General features: G+C 33.6%; 2 protein-coding genes across 2 annotated transcripts; both read left to right on the top strand.

Moving 5' to 3' along the window:
• The first annotated feature begins 4,912 nt into the window (after positions 1 to 4,912).
• On the top strand, positions 4,913 to 8,024 carry LOC148205550 (serine/threonine-protein kinase SAPK2-like). The gene is made up of 9 exons (XM_088103467.1): positions 4,913 to 5,277; positions 5,359 to 5,433; positions 6,055 to 6,156; positions 6,521 to 6,574; positions 6,685 to 6,777; positions 6,862 to 6,954; positions 7,066 to 7,170; positions 7,292 to 7,390; positions 7,463 to 8,024. Exons 1-9 carry the CDS (start codon positions 5,158 to 5,160, stop codon positions 7,745 to 7,747), a joined length of 1,026 nt encoding a protein of 341 aa, XP_087959593.1. The 5' UTR covers positions 4,913 to 5,157; the 3' UTR covers positions 7,748 to 8,024.
• A 1,445-nt stretch (positions 8,025 to 9,469) lies between these two features.
• On the top strand, positions 9,470 to 23,825 carry LOC124828169 (uncharacterized). The gene is made up of 14 exons (XM_047301400.2): positions 9,470 to 9,868; positions 9,968 to 10,034; positions 10,114 to 10,229; positions 10,477 to 10,543; positions 10,700 to 10,748; positions 10,870 to 10,955; positions 11,139 to 11,389; positions 11,483 to 11,538; positions 17,794 to 17,879; positions 20,586 to 20,678; positions 21,355 to 21,700; positions 21,874 to 22,403; positions 23,031 to 23,265; positions 23,343 to 23,825. The coding sequence occupies exons 1-14, from the start codon at positions 9,606 to 9,608 to the stop codon at positions 23,558 to 23,560; spliced, it is 2,463 nt and encodes an 820-aa protein (XP_047157356.2). The 5' UTR covers positions 9,470 to 9,605; the 3' UTR covers positions 23,561 to 23,825.
• The last annotated feature ends 712 nt before the right edge of the window (positions 23,826 to 24,537 follow it).

Genomic DNA, 24,537 nt, shown 5'->3' with positions numbered 1-24,537 from the left:
CGCTTTCTTCCACCAATTCCCAACACTAACAAATCATGGGCCCCACCACCTTCCCTCTCCTGGTCCCCTATCTCCCTAAAATATTCCCCTTCATTATTATTTCTCAACTTTATTAATATCAATATTTCAAATTATTCTTCTACATTATTTTTTAACAAATAATAAATAGAAAAAATCACTCCCCATAACAACGTATGTAGCCTGTCCATGTATTTGATTGACATATCTCCTTTTTTTAATGCCTAAATGTACTGCAATAATAATTAAATTATAGATAGTAAAGAATAAGAATGAAAATAGTATTGAATGTTTAAAATGTCAATAAATATAAGAAGAAGAAATTTAAAATGATGATACTTATATGGTTTTAATAAAAAATATTCATTTTTAAATCGTTAAATTTATAAAAAAATGGTCACGTGAAAGGTAAAATAAGAAAAAAGAATGAATAAAAAAAATTCTCTATATATATGAGTTTATGAGTTTTTATGAGTATATTCATAAAATATTATTTTTTTTATTATAATATGACCTTTAAACTGAGTTTCTTTTAACAATTGTGGTAGCGAATTTTTTAGAGAAATTTTTTTATCTTGATTTCGTTAGACAAAAACAAACTTGTTTAATAAAACTGAATTTATTATATATACTGTCTTTATTTCACTACTGCGTAAAATTTATAAAAATTGTATATTCATACTCATTATTTTTAATTCGTTAATTTGCTTAGTGAATTATCCAAAAAATTATAAAAAAAAAATTCATCATTTTCGCTCCAAAATTAATCGTGCTATTTTCAATTCAAATCAATATCAGTTACAGAATATTTAACTTACGATACATATTGAACCAATACCATAACTTAAAATATAAATATCATTTAACATTTAAATTTTACCATACCCCTATAAGCAAATTCTTTCATAAATAACTACACCTTTGAAACAAATAATAGAAAAGGCAATAATTACATTATTCATCTTTATCTTTATCTTCAAAGAAATTAGTCAGTGATTATTAATAAGGATGTATGTAACATACCTAAAATGCATTAGGAAAGGCAATGATTGTTAACCCTTTTCTCTTATTTGGTTTTTAAAAAAAGTGGAATAAAAAATAGAAGAAAAGAAAATAAAAAAAAGTAAGATGTTTTTTTGAATTATCTAATATGAAAAATTGATATTAATCTTCAGTTCAATCATTGATATATTTTTTTTAATTCGATGTGATATTTTATAACACTAAAACTGATCATTATAAGACCTAAAATTTTATTAGAGATAAAGTTTCAAATAATAAAATAATCATTTCATTGAAAAAATTATCTCTTTGAACTTTACACTTTAAACTTACAAGTTTTAAAAATTCTTTTTCTTCTGGGTTTTTTTTTCCACCAATAATGTAATTATAGTTTCCTCTTCATTCATCCTCTTCCATCAATTTAACCACCAAACAAATGTAAAAGAAAGAATCTATGAATATACAATTAGAGCAAAAAAACAAAAAACATTGTTGTTGCTATTGTAAAAAAAGAAAAGTTCTGTTTATCTATTTATGGAAAAAGGATCCTTTCAAGATTCTATAGTCAAAAACCCACGTTAAAACCTAATTTTCTTCTAAAAAAAAGCAGTTCAAAGATATTTTCGTTTGACACGTTAGACAAAACATTAAAACTGAGGAAGACATGAACCGAGGATTGATAAAGTCCAAAGTTGGAAACATCTTTCTAAACAAAAACGCAGATACAATCAAATCCAGATACATACACAATAAATACACACCTTCTACCAACTATACAAGTTATTGTCTTCTTTTAGTTACATTTAGTATCATGTGAATATTTTTAAATCTAAATAAATATAAAATCATAAATTGGAATAATTTGAATTAATTAAATATAAAAACCAGATGAACTTTAGGAAGTGTAAAACCGTAAATATTAATTTTATTGATTATTATAAATATTATTAACTAAATCAAACATAGTATAGGGTTTTGAAAAATCAACCTAGACCTGCCAACCAGATACGACTTAGCTTTTAGGAAATACTTATTAAAATAATTTTTAAATTCTAAGAAATTCAAAATCCGTGAAAATTTAATTGCTTCGATTTTTTTTAAATGTTTCATTTCAATAAATCAATTAAATTTCTTATGTTCCAGATTTTTTTAAAAAGTGATGTAGTTTTCATCATGTGAAAATTTACTAGTATGTATTTATTTTGTTACAATTTCTTTACAATTATATGATGTGTATAAAATTTTTCAAAAAAACATCACAACTATAAGAGGAACTACCAATTACTAAATATGTACATATACAATTTAGACTATCATTTCAGTGAGTTGTAGTCTTACTATTGCTCACTATTATAATTTACATGATCACTACTCACGTGTATCATAGGATTAATGTAAGTTAAAGATCACTAACACAAAAGAAAAGAAGTAAATTAATGAAAATTAAAACATGTTATACATATATTATCCTCATCAAAATCAATAATTCGTGAATTAAATGTCTATAAGACAACATAATCTTCTTAGTTCAATCCTCATAATTCAATTATAATATAAATATCTGACTCTACTTTCAAAATATTCATATATTTTTTTCAAAAAACTCATATATTGAAAAAACTGAAAAACTTTACACTTATCATAACTCAATTATAATATAAATAAAATATAATATTTAAAACACGAACATTAAAAAAATTATAAGTAGGGAATTAGCAATTAAAACACGTTATGAAATACATCAATGCTTCATAATTTAAGTAATATTTTTTAATAAGATAGAGTAATTTAATGAATTGAAGGGGGCTAGAATTGGTTCTACACAGAAAGAGAATAATTGTACTTCTCGTGCTGCATGTGCACTGAACAGCAAAACTAAGCAATACAATACAGCTTATTTTAAGTTCACCAATTCCATACTTAATCATCTCAAAAGTATACATTGTACCATCAATTCAATTTTACAAAATTACTTTTTTTCTCCTCTCTCATTTTTGTACTATCTAAAGGGCGAAATAGAAAAGGTTTAAAATACCTAAAATACTTTACCTTAAGGTTCATGTCTCTCACTTTAATGTCTAGCTTAAAGGAAAAAAAGCACAAAGGAAGGAGAAAAACGTTTTTTTCTTTAAAGAGGGAAAAAAGACAATAAAGAAATATTAGGAATGTTGGGTTTTCAAAAAAATAAAAGAGGAAACCTTTTTATATTTAGCACCCTTTGTTGTCTAGCCTCATACCTCCACTTTTGATTTTAGTTAATAATTTAATCATCACTTTTAAAAACTATTCACACTCTTACTTAAAGTAAAAACACAAGTATTTAAATTTTAACACCGGTTACTAAACAAATCATTATTCATATAATAAACAATATAAAAAGTAATTTGATATTCATATAAAAAATAATTAAATAGTCCTAAATGTGATATTTGAAGTTGTGATGAGGTGTCAGATAAGCCTTTCTCCAAATTTGTGTAAGCAAGGCATGGCTCTGACCTGACCTGTCCATGCTCCTCCACCTCGTAACTCGTAACTTCTATCCCATTCATTCGCCTCTTTCTTCTCTTAATTGCACACTCATAACCACCCTCCGCGACTACCAAACTTCTCTACTCGCCTTTCTCACGCTCAAAATAGTCAACCCTCGTTGACTCCCCTTCTCTGTTTCACCACGCCAACGGAAGGGCGAGTACGCATCGTTGTCCTTACCCGACGTGCTTCTCGGATCAAAACCTTCCTACCACTTCAAACCAATTACTTCCTGCCATGTGTCACTTTCCATCTTCTTATATTATTCCTATATATACTAATTCTTTTTTCATATTTAATTATTTCTCTTCTTCTTTTTAATCTTTTTTATGTGTACCCAAGAAAAACAACTCTGGGATTTTTCATGTATACACTGTTCAGCTCGCACGTTGTTATTTAAGTAAAATTTAGTAAAGAGAGTGATCATCATCAAAATCCATAAATTAAATTCATGAAACTATATGATTAAAAACAATTTAATGTAAAACTACATACATTCTTACCATTTTTATTTATTTTTTCTCAATTATATATTATATCTATACTTTTTTTTCTTTCCAAAAGTATGTTTGATAAGGAGAAAAAAGGTAACGACATTTCTTTTTTTATTTTATGAAGAAAAAAATATACTAAATATTTCTTTTTCAACTTTTCTTTCGCTTCAAATTTAAAATTTCAGTTTTTCCTTCCTTCGTCACCTTTTCCTCCTCGTCTCAAACAAGCTTGATGTAACCCATATATATATATATATATATATATATATATATATATATATATATATATATATATATATATATATATATATATATATATATATATATTAAATGTGTAAGTCTTATTATGCTTAAAACTTTTACGAATTCCCTTATTTGTTAAACACTTTTAGTTTTAAGCTTTGACGTTGTCATATCTCAATAAAGTAATTTTTCTCTAATGTATATGAAATTGTACCTTTTTTTTTCTTCTTATAAGTCAAACTAATTTATTTATCAGAGGAGTGAAATTATTTTAATACGTTATACATGTATTGTAATTTTTAATATGTGAGACAATTTTAAAGTGTGTAATCATGGTAAAGAGGAGGAGGAGAATGAGAATATAATATTTTTACATATAAAATATGAGTTCAATGACGTAAAATAAGACATAATGATATATAAATAATTATTATTGGCAACATTCTGTAATTGTTAAAAAAAAAACTAATTTTGAAAATACAGTATAAAATAGTTTTTTTTATAAAGATTGTGGTTATGAAGAAAAATATGTTATGTCATCCCTAATAAATTATACCTACCTAAACTAAATATAAATTTCTGACATACAAAAGTCCTGTGTCTGAGGGCATAGTGACAGTCCAATTGTAAATTGCAACAAAGGCATCAAAACCCAGAACCCAATCATCTTTTATTGCAAGCTTTTGCGCATTGGAATTTGGAGGCCTTAAAAAAGATGCGATGCTACACGCAAACTAGTAGTACAAGTCCAATAAGAAAAGCAACATAGAGAGATTGGCCAATTCTCTGGCTAGCTCACATCTCATTTAACACAATTCCCTGTTGCTGATACTTACACACACTTCAATTCAAGTTTCAAACTTGCTTAACCATGGAACGGTATGAGATAATCAAAGATATTGGGTCAGGGAACTTTGGTGTCGCAAAGCTCGTCAAGGAAAAATGGACTGCTGAATTATACGCTGTCAAGTTCATTGAGAGAGGCTTCAAGGTTCTTTTTTCCAACATCATTTCTCTCCCTACCAATCTTCTTTTCTGCTTTCATATTTTCTTTTTCTATTGGGTTCTGCAGATTGATGAGCACGTGCAAAGAGAGATTATAAATCACAGAGCTTTGAAGCACCCCAATATCATTAGATTCAAAGAGGTACCAAATTCCAGACTTTTTGGTTTCAATGAGTATAATATCAAAGCTTTTAGTGCAGTTATTCTATATCCTTTCTCCAAAACCAAATCCTTTGCTTTCTTTAGCTACTTCTTACCAACTTTTGCGAAAATGAATATGCATCCAGTGCTATATGCTCCTGAATTCAGTTTTGTCCCAGAATGGAACAACTATTCCAGGCCAATTATGGGAGCATGTTTTCTTTCATTGTCCTTCGTAACTCAGCTTTATTCTCTACCATATATACAGTTCCCTCAGGCATCTCAATATTCACTCTCATTTATTTCTGATTTTGCTTATTCCGGAATCTTTTAAGGAACTAATCAACAAATCTTTTCAATTTGATTTGTAAAGATCATTTTTTTCTTACAAAAGTAATGCATACAAGTAAAACTAATATCTGGAGAAGAGGAACAGTCATTGCTCCTTTTCAATTGCAAGAGGTAAAAGTCATGTTCTTTCTTCTCCGTATATTTGTTTTCATTTTGCCATCCATCGTTTATATACATTGTTATTACTTTATTATGAGACCATTTTTTGTCTGTAACAATTGTTTCTTGCCTTTCACTCTGGTTTGAGACATCAAATGGAAATTCAATGCAGGTGTTACTTACTCCAACTCATCTTGCAATAGTCATGGAATATGCTTCCGGGGGAGAACTGTTTGAAAGAATATGTAGTGCTGGGAGATTCAGTGAGGACGAGGTAGTGCTTTTGTCCAACATGGCCATTGTATTACTTAATTTTTTAGATTCCAAAACAGTAATAAACTAAGATTGTATCAACTGTACACTCTGCATGAAACAAAATAGGAGTACTGTTTCTTCTTTAAACAAATACATATAATTCTAGTGCATGAACTTTCCAATGGCAAGTTGATGGCATGTTAGCTGCTTTTGATAATTAACATATTTTATTCATACAGTTTCGATTTTTGCATTTAACACACTGTTATTATCTAATTACTTGACTTTGTTCCTTTTATCTTATTTTATGCACAGTATTTCGAATGCTAGATACTTTTAAAGAGAATAAAATGCTGTCTTAATTTCTCCTTTTCTTTGCACAGGCAAGATATTTCTTTCAGCAATTGATTTCTGGAGTCAGCTATTGCCATTCAATGGTAACATTTTCTTGTCCAATCTGGATCTGAATGGTTTATTTCTCAACGACTGTTTCAAATTCAGTCTGATTACTTTCATCAGCTGAATTGAAGAAGTAATTTTGTTGCAGGAAATTTGCCATAGGGATCTTAAGCTGGAAAACACACTTCTAGATGGAAGCTCAGCACCACGACTTAAAATCTGCGACTTTGGTTACTCAAAGGCAATAAATAACTCATAACTTAAATTTCATTCAATATTTGAGAGTCTGGTTCATTACTCAATGTTGTTCCTTTTCTTTTTTCAGTCATCAGTTCTGCACTCCCAGCCAAAATCTACTGTAGGAACCCCTGCCTATATTGCACCAGAGGTTTTGTCAAGAAAAGAATATGATGGGAAGGTAACTTAACTTTACATCTAAATTTCCCTTTCCAATCATGTAATCGTGTATTCACTCATTTGGAACTAATTTTTTGGCCACTGGTATGTTCTTATCCTCGAGAATGATTAGGTTGCAGATGTTTGGTCTTGTGGGGTGACCTTATATGTGATGTTGGTTGGTGCATATCCTTTTGAAGACCCAGAAGACCCAAGAAACTTCAGAAAAACACTTCAGGTTTGTTCGACCAATAATAATAGGAGTTACCTTTATTTGTCCAAGTGTACACACTTAATTGTCACTGATTATCACTAATTAATCACACAATTTATTAATTCAGTTTGGATAATTTTGACAGAGAATTCTTAGCGTCCACTATTCTATTCCAGACTATGTACGTATCAGTAAAGAGTGTAGACACCTTTTGTCTCGAATATTTGTGGCCAACCCAGAAAAGGTACCATCGGTTGAATGTGGTAATAGCATATATATTTGAGTATCCTAACTATGGTTTCATCGTTTGAAGCAGAGAATTACCATACCAGAGATAAAAATGCACCCTTGGTTCCTGAAGAACTTACCAGTAGAATTTATGGAGGAGGGAGAAGGAGTGTTGCAAAATGACATGAAGGAATCGTGTGAGACTCAAAGCATTGAAGAAATACTGTCCATAATTCAAGAGGCTAGAAAACCGGGTGAGGGCCCAAGAGTTGGTGAGCAATTTGTTGGGGGCAGCATGGACCTTGATGACATCGATGCAGATGCTGACATCGATGATATTGAGACAAGCGGTGATTTTGTCTGTGCTTTGTGAACAATGATGCCTGCAATGTTTTTGCACTCTGCACACCAATTCTCCCTGAAAAGCAGTTTAAGATAAGATGTTCATTAACGAGATGGATAGGGAATCAAACAAAACCTCTCTACCATGGTTTTTGATTTTCCTTTCATTGCAAGTTAGCTTGTCTTCTTCTTGCTTTAGTGTTTTCGCACTTGGCCAAAATAATCACACTGTAAGATATGTTATATTCACTTTCTCTCTTTATGTATAAAAAATAATTTTCGAATGCGATGTCTCTTCTTTTCAATTATTATAATCCTCGAATGCAAATTCACGTTTGAATATTAAGTGATCTATCGTTGTCACTGTATCGGCATCCGTTAAAAGCTCCGAGCGATGCTGATGCATCATGCTCTTCACGAACCTCAAAAATTAAAATATTATATTTTTCTTCATTTTTTTATCTAACGTATATTAATTCAGGTTAACTTTATCTGTTCACGAAGGATGGGACTGTTAACTTTATTCTTTTATTTAACGTATATTTACCTTTTGACTTTATATTTACTAAATATTTTTAAAGTGCCTTGAAATTGTTTTACTTTTTAGTAAAGTTTGTGAATAAAAAATAAATGGTAAAAAAGTTATATGCCTTTAGGTTCAATCGATTTAAATTAGTCGAAGTTTACTATGATTTGTAAATACTGAGAATCTTGCGATAAACTTAACAAAAATGAAGGGATCCTATATTTTTCGTCGGGTGCATTAATGAACGGTAATTAATTTTGTTAAGCCACTCTGTTTTTAAATATATGTTTATTTTAGGGTTATATATTTCTATTTATTTTTATCATGAGTTTAATATGGTTCTCCATGTCCATATTTTATATTCTTTTATTATTTTGTAATAAATTTTCATATGATAAGAAATAATTTATGAACTTTTGAGTGTTACAATGAGATGCCTGACCTTATTTGAAAATATATCTTTATTATTTATAAATATAACTTTATTTTTTAATTGTAATTTATTTAACACAAAATAAATGAAAAATTAATATTGTGTGTGTTTCTTAGTAGGAAGTATTGGAGGTGAAATGTGTTTAGGAGGAAGTATTGGAAATGAAATGAGATATTAAGAGAGGTGAAAATTATTTTATAGAGATGTTTAAACGCTATTTCTAAGAAGAGAAATAAAATTGTTTATTGATATGAATAACAATATAGATTTGATGTTTTTCATTCTAATTAAAATTCATGAAAAATACGAATAAATTTTATATTATTTTGTCAAATATTCTAAGTTTATATTATATATAGAGATTTATCTTTTTGATATCTTCATTTGTTTTCCAAATTTATCTTTTAAATTAAAGTTTTTCAAATTTAAAATAATTATTTTATTAACTTTATTATTTTTTAAATTTTACTTTTTTTTTTTTCAATTTGATAGTTTATAAACTTAACCACTTTTTTTAACTATGAAAACTACCTATAAACATTATTTAAAATAAAATTATAAAAATTATTTATATTTTATATATTACTCCTCTATTCCTATTCTACAAGACTCGTGTAGTTGAACGATTCATTAATTATTTTGTAACAATAATTTCAATTAATTGAGATATTTTTACTAAAAATATTATCTAATGTCATTACCATTTTATGACGTTAAATACTCATTTTTGAAAAAAGAAAAAAAAAAAGAAAGTTCAGTGTGTATGGGAAGGAACTTGGAGATAAAGAAGTTGGGGACGGTTAAGTGCATTTGGGTCAAGCGTTAAGATACAAAGCCCAATAAGTGTTAACCGCAGGATTTGCCAAAACCCTACAAAAAACTGAACGGCGTAACCGCCCGGCGAAGCAGAAGCAAGCGGAGACGACAACCATGGGGGGTGGTGGGAGAGGAGGCAGGTCCCGCACTCAAAGAAAGCATTTCCGCCAGAGCAGAGAGAACGTGTGGAAGCGTTCCAAATCTGATCCTGATCCTTCTTCAACAGAAAACAATCCTTCATGGACTCCTTTCGCCACCGAGAACGCCGCTTTCGATTTCTACTACAAAGAGCAGGGAATAGTCGAACCGCAACAGTGGGACCAATTCGTTGCTGTTCTCCGAACTCCATTGCCTGCAACCTTCAGAATCAACTCTAGGTAAACCAACACTAACAATTTCAAACTCTCATATTCGACTATGTTCTTTCTTTTGTATTCTCTTTCTCATTCAGATGCTGTTCTCTTTCGCGATTGCAGTAGCCAGTTTTCCGACGACATTCGTTCTCAACTGGAGAATGATTTCGTGCATTCTCTTCGCGACGAGGTATGTTACCTCATACAGTTTTTCTCGTTCTTTTTTTAGTTTTAGTGTTTATTGTTTTCTTGTGGATTATTCCCTGTAGGTTGGTGAAGGGGGTGAGACTGAGGCTATTCGGCCGTTGCTGTGGTATCCTGGGAATTTTGCTTGGCATTCAAATTTTTCTAGGATGCAGCTTAGGAAGAATCAAACGCTTGAGAGGTGAATGCAATTTCTGATGTTCTATAAGTTACATGCTTTTTTTTCCTCTAGGGAAGTGTTTAGGGACCAATCAATACACATTCTAAAATTAACAAATATGTAACTTAGTTGGTCTTGTTACTCTTGAGGAAATGATTGGGCATTCTTCTTCTTGTATTATCAAAATACATGAAAATCCTACTGCCAAGCCAACCAATAAATTGAAATTTTATGTCTATTGCTGCTCTGATTATGTTGATTCTTGCAGGTTCCATGAATTTTTAAAGCTAGAAAACGAGATTGGAAATATCACAAGACAGGAAGCTGTCAGTATGGTGGGTCTCTTTATATACTCTTCCAATCTTAATGATCATACAGAATAATTTTATTTTATTTTCAGAATTTTGAATGCTTTAGTACCTGAAGATTACCATTGTTCTAACCTTTCAAGAGTTTAACTAATGTCAGTCTAATGGTTGTTGGAAACTTAGGTTCCTCCTCTCTTCTTGGATGTGCATTCAGATCATTTTGTGCTTGATAGTAAGCAACTTCTAGTGCATAAAATATTTTTTGTTGTTTTACCTACCCATTTTTTATATTGTTTAATCTGGAATTCAAACTTCAGTGTTTCTTATTGTTTAATCTTCCCTTCCCTTTTCAGTGTGTGCTGCACCAGGTTCAAAAACATTCCAATTGCTTGAGATTATACACCAATCAAGTAAATCAGGATCACTGCCTGATGGAATGGTTTGTATCATTTAATTACAAAACGTTGCTTCTGTTTCTCTGCCCTTATTCATTGTTTTTATCACGTAGTGTTTAGCAGCAATTTGAGTTTCTGGACTACAAAGTTATTTAAATCTGACCTGTAATGATTGGGCAACTACATATGCAATACTTTTATTGTGTTTTTTATTACTTTATAATTAGGTTACAGCAAATGATCTCGATGTCCAAAGATGCAATCTTCTCATCCACCAAACAAAAAGAATGTGCACAGCCAATCTGATTGTTACAAATCATGAAGCACAAAACTTCCCTGGATGCCGATTAAACAGAAATTATGAAAAGATCGAGTTAGATCACAATATTGGCCAACTATTATTTGATCGTGTTCTTTGTGATGTCCCATGCAGTGGAGATGGTACCCTTCGCAAGGCACCTGATCTCTGGAGAAAATGGTAGTTTTTATTTCTTTCTGTGGACTCTAGCTCCACTTCATCTTCTTTTCAATCACTAAATTATTTTCTACAACTTATTTTACCTTTCTGCAGGAACACAGGGATGGGACATGGTCTTCACAGCCTACAAGTTTTAATTGCTATGCGAGGTGCTTTTGAATTCTTTTCTCTAATTTGCTGTTTGGTGCTTGCCATCATTAGTCTTACATTTTTGTTTCCTTGTATTGTGCAGTCATCATTCTCATTTTACCTTTTCAGCGAGAAAGTTATTGATAACCAAGAGGGGTTGTCTCACATTGACCATTTTCTCGAAGACACTTGCTTTAGGCATTATAGTATTTCTCTAATCGCTACCTATCTCTGCTATAGTTGGCAGTCCGTCCTTGCAATGGATTTAGGATAGCCTCCCTTCACCCTGAAAATTTTGTTACCATCATAAAACAAATTGATAATAAGATCACTTAAGTCTATGATATGCTTGTTAAAGTTTTGTTAACTAGCAGATGATTATAGATTGAACTCACCTAGATTTATCTAGCTTGGGCAACTGTCAACTAGTTTGGGTTACAACTTGTTCATTCTGGGTTGAACTACTCCATACATATTTTTAAAATATTTGACCAGTATCATTGAGTGAAATTTTGTGCTTATAGGTTTAGTTTACTTTTAAAATGATTGTCATATGCTTTGTCTTAGGAAGTGAACGCCCTATGTTGGGCCTTAGGGATCAGACTAGTAATTTCTGAAGAGAAACGAGACACTGTTGAACTCAAGAATTTAGAAACACAATAGATTTTGTATTTCAGAAAATCTGGTTTTGATGATCAGATTTGTGGGCACTCAGCAAGGTGTTCCCTCCAGAGAAGTACTCTAAGCAAATAACAACTACATTGAATATAATCCACCTTCATAACTGGAACACAAACGAAATACTTAAGATTGAAAAGAAATAATTCTTGAGGGCTTAATTGATCCCTCTCACAATCTTCTATTTATAAGAATAAATTGATACACAAATACATGATAAATAGGGTAACCCTAGACACAATATAATCATGATAAATAGGGTAATCCTAGACACAATATAATCATGATAAATAGGGTAACCCTTGACACACTATAATGATGATAAAATAGGATAAATATCCTAACACTCCCCCTCAAGCTGGAGCATACAAATTGTATGTACCAAGCTTGGAACAAATAAACTCAATCCGAGGACCCCTTAATGACTTAGTCAATACATCTGCGAGTTGATCGTTTGACCCAATAAACTCAGTACATATTTCTTTGGTCAACAACTTTTCACGAACAAAATGACAATCAATTTCTATATGTTTAGTCCTCTCGTGAAACACTGGATTTGATGCAATGTGGAGAGCAGCTTGATTGTCGCAATACATCTTCATAGTATGGATGTCACAAAATTTAAGCTCTTGAAGGAATTGTTTCACCCATATAAGTTCACATGTTAATGATGCCATTGCCCTATACTCGGCTTCCGCGGTTGATCGAGCTACTACATTCTGTTTCTTACTTTTCCATGAAATAATGTTTCCTCCCAGAAAAACACAATATCCTGTTGTAGACCGTCTATCAATAGGTGAACCTGCCCAATCTGCATCACAATACCCAGAGACATGAATGCTTCCTTTATCTTCATATAACAATCCTTGCCCGGGAGCCTTCTTTACATACCTTAGAATGCGAATGAGAGCATTCCAATGGTCAACACATGGAGCCTGCATGAACTGACTAACCACTCCAACTGCAAAGGATAGATCTGGCCTTGTAATAGTGAGATAAATCAGTTTGCCAACCAGCCTCCTATACCTCTCTGGATCGGAGAATAATTCACCTTCTTCTGTCCTTAATTTCTGGTTTGGGTCCATGGGACTGTCTACCGGTCTACAATCAATCATGCCTGTTTCTTGTAATATATCAAGAGCATACTTCCTTTGGGAGATTACAACTCCATCTTTTGATTGCGCTACTTCAATGCCTAAAAAGTATTTGAGACTTCCAAGATCCTTGGTTTGAAAATGTCTACACAAGTACTCTTTTAGTTGAGATATTCCAACAGCATCATTTCCTGTAATGACAATATCATCAACATATACTATTAAGTAAACACATTTCCCGAGAGAAGAATGACAATAAAAAACTGAATGGTCTGCTTCACTGCGTTTTAGCCCAAATTTTTGAACAATGGAGCTAAACTTTCCAAACCAAGCACGTGGGGATTGCTTAAGGCCATATAGAGATCGATGCAATTTGCATACCATACCAGACTCCCCCTGAGCAACAAACCCAGGAGGTTGCTCCATATAAACTTCTTCCTCAAGATCACCATGTAGGAAGGCATTCTTGATATCCAATTGATGAAGTGGCCAGTGACGAATGGCTGCCATGGCAAAGAAGAGACGAATAGTAGTCATCTTGGCTACAGGAGAGAAAGTGTCACAATAATCAAGACCATAAACCTGAGTGTAACCTTTGGCAACAAGCCGAGCTTTGAGCCGATCAATTTCACCATCAGGGCCAACTTTAACTGCATACACCCATCGACAACCAACCGCCTTTTTTCCTGGGGGAAGGGGCACCAGCTCCCAAGTATTACTGTGCTCAAGAGCCTGCATTTCTGCAATCATAGCTTGTCGCCATCCAGGATGATCAAGTGCTTCTTTCACATTCTTAGGTATAACAACAGAGGACACTGAGGATAAAAGAGAAAAATAGGAGGGCGACAATCGATGATAGCTTAGAAAATTATAAATGGGATGAGGGTTCCGAGTGGAACGAGTACCTTTTCTGAGGGCAATAGGCCATGCTGAATCATTTGCACCAGGAGGCGTGGGAGGAGGTGACGAGGGAGAAGAATCTGAAGTAGGAGATTCACCATTGTCTTGGGGAGGTGGACTATCCATTGAGGCCCTGTGTGGGATGATCTCAGTATGTGGAGAAACAGGTGTAGAAGGATTGTGATCAAGACTTGGAATGACAGAGACAGTGGAGCTATTTGACTCAACCATTGGAATAGGAAGGACTTGCTGGAGGATAGAAACATCCTGAACAGATGGAGAGAAGTAAGGAGTCTGTTCAAAGAATGTGACATTGGCAGACATGTAATACTTCTTAGTTTCAGGAGAGTAACACCGATATCCTTTTTGAAGTCGAGAATAGCCTAAGAAGACACATTTGAGAGCGCGAGCGGAGAGTTTGTCTAGACCTGGAGACATGTCATGAACAAAACATACACAGCCAAACACTCGGGGAGATGTATGAAAGAGAGGATCATTAGGAAACAAAATGGAGAAAGGGACTTTATTATCAAGAGAGGAGGAGGGCATCCTATTAATAAGATAACATGAAGTTAAGATGGCATCCCCCCAGTGATGGACAGGAATATGGGCACCAAGCAAAAGGGTACGAGCAGTTTCAACCAAGTGTCTATTTTTTCGTTCTGCTATACCATTTTGTTGTGGTGTATGAGGACAAGTAGACTGATGTAAGATACCATGGGAACTCAAGATGGCAGAAAAGGAGGATGAGAAATACTCTTTTGCATTATCAGTTCTTAATATTTTGATTACTTGACCAAATTGATTCTTGATTTCATTCAAAAAGGATGTAAAGATAACTAACAATTCAGAACGATTTTTCATAAGATAAACCCAAGTACATCTTGAATATTCATCAATAAAGGTAACAAAATATCTAAAACCAAAGGAGGAGATACGACTAGGTCCCCATATATCAGAATGGATGATGGAAAAACTAGAATTACATATTGATTGAGACCTTTTAGGAAAGGAAGATCTAACATGTTTTCCTAATTGACATGACTCACATTCTAAAGTTTGGAGACCACTAAGTTCAGGACACATCTTTTTTAATTTGGACAAATGAGGATGGCCAAGTCGATCATGTAGCACTTTAGGATTAGGAGCAGCAACACAAGACACCCTTGGACGAGATCCAAAATGGTATAATCCGCCAGCTTCATATCCTTCTCCAATCTGTCTCCCCGAACCACGCTCCTGTATAACAAAAGATTTATGATCAAAGGTTATTGAACAATTTAACATTTTAGTCAACTGGCTTAAGGAAATTAAATTAAAAGGACAATTAGGGACAAAAAGGACTGAGTTGAGATTGAGGGAGGGAGACAAAGAAACATGACCGACTCCTTTGGAAGAAGTTTTAGATCCATTTGCAAGGGTTATGAAATGAGGTTTTTCTCGAAAGGAAATAGATGAGAACAAAGAGGTATTACCAGAAATGTGATCAGAAGCACCTGAGTCAATTACCCATGAATTTTGACATTCCATAGATTGAGAAACGCAGGCTGTTGATGTATTGGGAGATTGAGATGGTTGTGCCAAGCTGTTAGACTTTAACCTTAAATACTCTTGATATTCATCCTCAGAAAACATAGAAGTGGAGGTTTCAGTTTTCGAAGTGGAAGTTTCAGTCTTCGAAATATTGGCGGTTTTGGAAGGGAAACCATGTAAGGAGTAGCAATTCTCTTGAGTATGACCCATCCTTTTACAATATGTGCATTGAGTACGTCCCCGACCTCCTCGTCCTCCTCCGCTAGTGCCACATCCTCCTCTTCCTCGTGTGGCAACCATGACAGATGGTTCCACTAGTTCATGCGCTTCTTGAGTTTGAGATACCGGGACACGCAGAAGGCGAGTGGTCAATGTTTCCATAGAGGGAACCTCATGACTAGTTAGAAGTTGATCTCTGAGATGATCAAAATCGGGATGTAGGGCACGAAGGATCAACACCATGTAAAATTTGTCTAGTTTCTTTTTGATATCCTCTAATGGATCTACTTCCAAAAACATCCTAAGTTCTTCGACAGCAGATTGGGCTTCAGCCATGAAGGACACCATATCATGGTCTGCCATTTTAAGAGATGCAAGCTTGTTCGTAGTGTCATAGAGACGTTGAATATCGTTGGCATAAATGCTTTGGGCTTTCTTCCAAAAGGAGTGACAAGTTTTGAAAGCCCTCAAAGATACAAGAAGTTTGGGTTCCACTGATTGCCATAACAGGGTACACAACTGGAAATCTGCTTGTTTCCACTGATCAGCTTTTTCAGTAGGCACATGGCTTCCATCTCGCTCAAGGTGGTCATAATGCCCTTGGCCACGGAACCACATTTCAACAGCAGCAGACCATGATAGATAATTTTTTCCATTTAGCTTCTCGGAGGTAATTGATGGACTTCCAGAGAAGGAAAGAGTACTGCCAGACGCCATCTCTGAAGAAGACAAATAGTACTAGCGAGGAACAAGAAAACCCTAAGGGTTTAGACGAAGGAAACTGTGACAGTGATGGACGACGGTGGCCGGCAACGGCGGGCGGTGAACGGCGGCCGGCGACGGACGACGGTGGCCGGCGGCGACGGTGGCCGGCGGCGGCGACGGTGACCGGCGGTTTACGGTGGCCGGACGGTGGCCGGCGGCGGCGACGGTGGCCAGCGGTTGACGGCGGGCAGCGGCGGGCAGCGGCGGGCAGCGGCGGGCGACGAAGAGCTATGGCGCCGGATAGATATATATTACGAGACAGAAACCAGAGCGGGATCGACCCGCTCTGATACCAACTTAAGATTGAAAAGAAATAATTCTTGAGGGCTTAATTGATCCCTCTCACAATCTTCTATTTATAAGAATAAATTGATACACAAATACATGATAAATAGGGTAACCCTAGACACAATATAATCATGATAAATAGGGTAATCCTAGACACAATATAATCATGATAAATAGGGTAACCCTTGACACACTATAATGATGATAAAATAGGATAAATATCCTAACAGAAATAATAACTGTCAAACCCAAATGCAAACAACTACCAAATAAGCCACACAAATAACTGCCACATAAACCTCTTTTAACAATTCAGCAATGAAATGGATAATATATGCTGAAACCAATTTCTTTTTTCTCCTGACACATACTTCCGAGTTTCAAAGGCTCATGTCCCTCTATCAATCTCTCTAACTCATTCTATTATATACTGAAATTTATTGGAAACAATGAAATTTACTTGGCCCTTAGTCCTTAATGAACCTTCCTTTTGATTTTGGAATTTCTAATTTATTGCAATCAATAATGTGTGTTGCCTACACTTCTCATTTCTACACGTGTTATGTCTGTTATGTGTCTTCTGAAGAAGAAAGACATTCTTACACTAAGCAATAATTTCAAATTATCACTTTAAACTGATTTCTCTTTTTGCTCATTGTAACTTTTGGAGACAAATTACTGGAGTAAGAAAACCTACTCTTGATTGGCTTAGCGAATAGAAATGAACTGGGGTTTGTGATATACTGATGTTTGTTTAGGATGATTTTGTAAATCTCAACAGAATATTCATATTCTCAGGTATATCTTTACTCAAAATTGGTGGAAGAATGGTTTATTCAACTTGCTCAATGAATCCTATTGAGAATGAAGCTGTGGTTGCTGAGGTAATATACCTTGAATGCTCTTTACTTAGATAATCTGTGCTAGTTCTTATGTTTACTTATAAAATTACTTTGATATATATTAAGATCAGCAAAATTGACTTAGATACTTGCTTTCAGAAAAATGACTTGAATATAGACATGCAAAATTTGCCCAAACAGCGGAATATGGCCCAAACAGTTCTTTTCTACCTTTTCTTGTTTCTTGTCCTCTCTACATCGAAGGCATCCTATTCCTCATTGAGTAACATGGTTGTTTTTATTCTAGTGTCAACAAGCACTTGTAATGTCAATTAAGTCCATATTTGAACAAAGTTGATGGAAGAACTTTTGTATTCACGTCCTCTAGATTATTATGGGTATCTTTTGCTACCAAAACATCATCTAGTTATTGATTAACTAAATTGTTATTGATTAACTAAATTGCACTCTAATTGTCATAAAAAAGCACAATAAAGTCCTCTTGACTTACACCAATATCACCAACTAGACTTCTAAGTTACAGAATTTCTTTTACTACTTTTATAGCAATTATATTTACTTTGTTTCCACAGTCTTACAAGGCTACAATAAATTGCAAGGTCGGATGCCAAATGTTAGTACTACTTTCAATTGTCTCAAATAACCATTCAAAGACCACTTCCACTGAAAGATCATTAGCATAGCTAAGTGGCAAACTCTACTAACGTGATCAATAACTTCATTCCCTGACAAACACTAGACCTATGATATTTGGACCTCTTAATTGTATGAGAATCCACTTCACTACTTGTTGATGCGCCTTCCCTAGATTAGTCATGAGTTGACTAACAACACTCATTGCGTATGCAAAATTTGATTTAGTACGAATCATGACATTCATTAGTCTTATGGTTGGATTAGAGTAAGATACTTGTGACATGAAGTCTGCCTTTATTTATGGTGACATTTTTGTTGTTAACTTAAAGTATGTAGCCAGAGTATCATTTGGCTTTGTATTCCAATTTTTTCTTTTTCTCAACGTAATATTTTTTATATGAACATGTCCTGAGTTTTTCAATCTCACATTATCTCCATAGTCAGTATTCTTCTGTTGGATCTAAATTCTTCGTTTCAAATTCATCACTCAATTGTGCCATCACCTTGTTGATCTCAATTTAATGTTTATGTGCGATTAACATATTAACAACAAAAGGAACCAAGTAAAGGAGTTGCCAAACAAATTTTTATGATAAATAGAATTTTCTATGAATTGAATTGTTTATATCATTGTTTGAATGACTAGTTCAACCCATACAATGACTTCTTAACAAACATACATGGTCTTGTTTTTTCAGTATGAGGAACCCTTCTAGTTGTTGGGTAAAATTCCTTTACTGCAAACCACTATGGGAAAAGGTTGTTTTCACATCAGTTGTTCTAATTCCTATTCAAGTAAATGTTTCAAAGCAAGGAACACTCTAAAGTTTGATCTATGTTATCCTTAGGAGGATTGAAAGGATCTATGAAATTTCAAGTGTCTTTTCAACTGCAAAACTCAAAAGGAGCTCTTAGAAGTACCATGAAGATCACAAATCATCAAGTGAGATAAGGAAATGCAAGGGTTAAAACTGAAAATGTTAAGGAGATTTGAGATGGAGGAGAAACACACCACCTTCAATGGGAGGAAGAAGGATAGGTGCCATTGTAGATTCCCTACTAGAAAAGATTCTTCAAGATTAGAACCAAAGTGAGAGAAACAAACTCTTAAAAAGACTCTAATATCACTCTTAAACTATAGGAAAGAGAGAGACATGTGTTTCCGAGATAACACAAATACTTTATTTATATTGAGAAAAAATGGAATCAATACAATAATAGAGGACATCTGATATCCTCTAGTAATAAAGATGTTATACGGGAATAAATAAAAAATGTTTCTAATAATACATATATAATCTAGATATTCTTGATTATGTAGGATCTGCTTCTTATTTTTATGATGAACATGTCCTCTCAAGTTGAAGCATATAAGTTGTACGTGCCCAATTTGCTGCAAATATGATTGATCCTTGATCCTTTTAGAGACTTGGTGAATATGTAAGGCAATTGTTAACTAGAATTGACAAATCTAGTGGTGATATCCCTAGATTCCAGTTTTTTTATGAAATTACAATTCACCTCGATATGTTTTGTCCTCTCATGAAAGAGGATGAGAGGCAATGTGTAATGTTGCTTGATTGTCACATGCATTTGGGAACTTTCTTCAAATTGAAAATCTTTGAGGAGCTGTTTTAGCTATATCATCTCAAAGTGAGCAATGTCATCCAAAAGATTTTGGGATCAAGTCAAGATTCCAAAAATTGAAAAGAGAAATGGACAGGTCATTACAGCATTCTGCCCTTTTTCGAAGTATATAGTTGTAAGCTGTGTCGAGCCACGCTCTTTGAAAATTAAAGAGAAAACATGTCAGACATGTAATTGAGCACTTCCATACCTGTAACTTGCAGTGAAGATTACTAACATTTTGGGCACATTTTGATAAGCTTCTTAAGAGAGAACTTCTCCAGAATATGCTTTTTAGCGTTTTCAAATCCTACTCTTTCTAGTTTCTAACTAATAGAAAAGGTACTAAACTTTTAGGGACAATTTTTTCCATAACAAAGCTTTTTTTTAGAAAGAATGAATGAGAATATGAATTGAAGCTCTGCATAGTCTTTTTTATCTTTCGCCCTTTTTGTCATGTTGCAGGTTTTGCGGAGGTGTGGAGGTTCTGTTGAACTTGTTGATGTCTCTAGTGAGCTTCCACAACTTATTCGTCGGCCAGGTCTCAAGAAATGGAAGGTGTGTTTGTCGTGACTAACTTACCATTTATTTATTTTTAGGAAGTTGGAGTTTTGGAGAGAACATGTAAATTTAAGAAAGAAATTTGTACCATACCTATACATGCCAAAGTTTTAGTGCGTATCTCATCTTTTGTGGATTCTCCTGGAGACAATGCCCTATAAAATTATGTGAGTTGTCAATATGGTGGTTAGCTTGCTTATGTTTCTCTGTTCCATTGTAGTTTACTTTCTTATGGTAGCCATGGGTAAAAGAACTTGGTGTGGCCAAGCAGCTGTCTCTTCTAATACCCATTCCAAACTGCCATGCTGAAATTGTTTGCTTCATCATTTATAGATGTCATTACTTGCTATTTGAATTTTGATGGATTTGAAATGCTGTTTTACTGATTTGTTGTTTGGAAAATGACTGAAAGTGATTTCTTTCTAATCAAATTTCTTCTATTTGATTTTGATCTGTTGGATGTTCTGTAAAGTTATTCCCTCCATCAAACCCATGGTATAAAATCAAGTTTTAAACTTTTGAAACCGAAAATTTGAAGTTTATCCTACTTGAACATGTATTCTAAATAAATGCTGTTGGTTCTGACTCTGATTGAAATATGGAAGGGGTTAATTTTGTTTGTAGCTGCATGCATTTAAGGTTTTCTAAATGTGTTTGATTTTTGGAGATGCAGGTATATGACAAGGGCTCCTGGTTTGTCTCGTATAATGGTGTTCCTAAGTTTCGTAGAAGTGTAATTCTTTCCAGTATGTTTCCTTCTGGAAGAGGACATCCCGATGTTGTGGATAGTAGCTGTAATGTTAACGTAGAGGTTGGTACTAATGGTATTAATGAAAACGTTGGAGATATTAATGAAGACGCTGGAGATGGTGTTCAACCAGTACTGAATCCTGTGATGTCTGAATCTGTTGAGGAAGTTTCTGATTTCCCTCTAGAGCATTGTATGAGGATAGTGCCTCATGATCAGAATACTGGAGCCTTCTTCATTGCTGTTCTGCAAAAAGTTTCTCCTTTGCCAGGTAGTATTCTTATTATGATTTATGATTACATTTGTTTGACTCTGTCTCCTACTCTTTTATAAGTTTTCGTTTCTAATAATTCCAAGTTTTACCTTTCTTCCTTGTCTATATTCATTGTCACAGACCTTTCTTTGCTTGCCATAACAGGTTCTTAACTGTTTATTTTCTTTCAGTAATTCCAGAAAAACCAAAAGTAAAAATTCATGTGCAATATGTAGATCCAGCAAGCCAGAGTCTTAATGATGCGCAAGTACAACAGATAACTTCACCGGAAAATGCACATGAAGAAGACTTCAAAGCAGTTTCAGAGGAAAATGCAGATGACAACGAACCCAATACCCAAGATATGGAAGATGATCCTGTTGCATGTGAAGAACAAAAAACTAAGGAAAATCTAGAGCCTGATAATGTGCAAAACACGATGAAGAGGGTTCCAGGAAAGAGAAAGCTACAAATTCAAGGAAAATGGAGGGGTGTTGACCCTGTTGTCTTTTTCAAAGATGAAATAATAATCAATAGTATAAGGGATTTTTATGGAATTGACGAGCGTTTTCCATTCAATGGTCACCTTGTTACAAGAAATAGTGATACAAATCATGTGAAAAGAATTTATTATATCTCGAAGTCAGTCAAGGATGTTCTTGAGTTGAACTTCAAAGTAGGGCAGCAACTTAAGATAACCTCAATTGGCCTGAAGATGTTTGTAAGTATATTTTGTTCTGAATTGAAAGATATTGTTTTTGTTACTTTAATTTGTAAGTATATTTTGTTCTGAATTGAAAGATATTGTTTTTGTTCGTACTTTCACTTTATGTGATTGATTTATTTATCTTCCATGCTACTAATTGTATGAATGATTGATGTTGATGTAAATATTTTTTATTAGAAGCTATCCAAAAGTATAGGTAAGTGGATAATCGTTGGGGCATAGGAGATCAATCTAGTCCTGGGAGACAGATTTAGTCAGAATTTGATTAGTAAAAGTAAATTGTATTTTATTTTACTTTTGATGTTAAAAGAGGGAAATGAGATTTCAGTACCTAGGCTTTTCTAGTTTTGTTTTGTTGAGTCGGTTTCTAAGTTCATGTGATGTTGATTTATTGATCTGAATTATAGTCATCTGCTTATTTAATTTTCACATATGCTAAAAATATATTTCGATATAATAAGTACATAATGCATGTAGAACTGTTTTACAAACTTAATTTCTTCTTGTGGATCATTCTAGAATGTCCCAAGCGGACTGTATTGGCACGATCTAGACCATTTTGTGATAAAAATGGTCAGTCCCATTGATTAATTCTTATGACCCAGTGATTTCATGTTACAGGAAAGACAAACAGCACGAGAAGGTAGCTCTGCACCATGTGCTTTCCGGATATCATCTGAAGGATTGCCCCTTATTCTCCCATACATAACCAAACAGATTCTGCATGCATCTCCCGCAGACTTCAAGCATCTTCTGATGAACAAAGAAGTAAAATTTGAAGATTTTACTGATGCCAAGTTTGGTGAAAAGGCAGCAAACCTATTGCCTGGCTGCTGTGTGGTAATTCTGAGTTTAGGTATGTATCACCACGCCATAGAGAAGTTTCATTCCCATTGGCATCGACATATTTGTTTATATGGCCTTTTTGTGCAGGAAACACAGCTGCTGTAGAGTCTCTTCAAGTGGATGAGTCAACGATAGCCATTGGATGCTGGAAAGGAAGAGCGAGGTTGTCTGTGATGGTTACTGCAATGGACTGCCAAGAACTACTTGAAAGGCTTTTAATACGTTTTGACAATGTAAATGGTTCCTCTGGGCATGTCCACAAATCCTCTGATGATGAGGAAGAAATACGACCTGTGCAAGATTAAAGCAGTAAAATGATGACAATGATGGTGTGAAAGCTGCTGGGTTAACAGATATTCTTCACTCTGTTGTAACCAATATTTATGTTATTTATCACTTACAGAAATGGTGATTTGTTCTTCACCTATGAAACGTTAGTGAAAATTTATTTGTTTTTTAATTTAAGCCCGTCATTATTTCAAAGATAGATAGACGTCGGCCCATATTTGTATCAATAGAATTATTCTATAGTTTTGGTTTCATAAATTGTTTCTTCGAACTTTTTGGCTATACGGTTTAGAGCCTTGGGCTGTTAAACTTTTGAAATGTTATTCCCTGCGCGATCATGTAACTGGTCAATTTTAGACGAACTCATGCAATTTATACCTACGGGTAAAATTCAAAATTATTTAATAATTTTTCCGTAAATATTTATAGAAGAAAAGTAAAATGTTTTTCTATAAGCTATAACTTATGTACTTTGTAAAAGTTCTTTTATGTTGAGTTCTCCAAAAATTGAATTGTAATTTATATAAAGTTATTAATTTTAATTATGAAGTTTATTTCATTTATAGTTTTGGAGAACATGTCGAAAATGCATGCACCATATTAATTTATATATTGTTTTCCTGGTAAGTTTTTAAAATGCATTTTTAGAATCTAGACTTGTGTTACTCTTAGTTAAAATCAGTTAGTATTTTGGTTAAGCAGTGTAAGTAGGTTCAGTAATTTAATCTAATTATTTAATCAGAGTTTATGTATTTCTTAGTTAGCAATTACATCCAACTCAACCTAATTATAAATAGGTTAGACTAGGTTGGATAATCGGATAGAACCATTTAAATTATAAGACTGGATATTTTTTTGTAATATGTGTAAACAAAATCAATTTTTGTTTTAATCTCTTAAAGAAAAGTTTGTTTTGGTCCTCATATTTTTTAAAATTACAAAATTTGAACATTTTGATCAAATATATATTGGCATTTACTAGTGTTATTAACTT

The sequence above is a fragment of the Vigna umbellata genome, chromosome 1 (assembly GCF_029865625.1).
Source record: "Vigna umbellata cultivar VRB3 chromosome 1, Vumbellata_1.0, whole genome shotgun sequence".
NCBI lineage: Eukaryota > Viridiplantae > Streptophyta > Magnoliopsida > Fabales > Fabaceae > Vigna > Vigna umbellata.
This window is presented reverse-complemented; position numbering and strand designations above follow the sequence as displayed.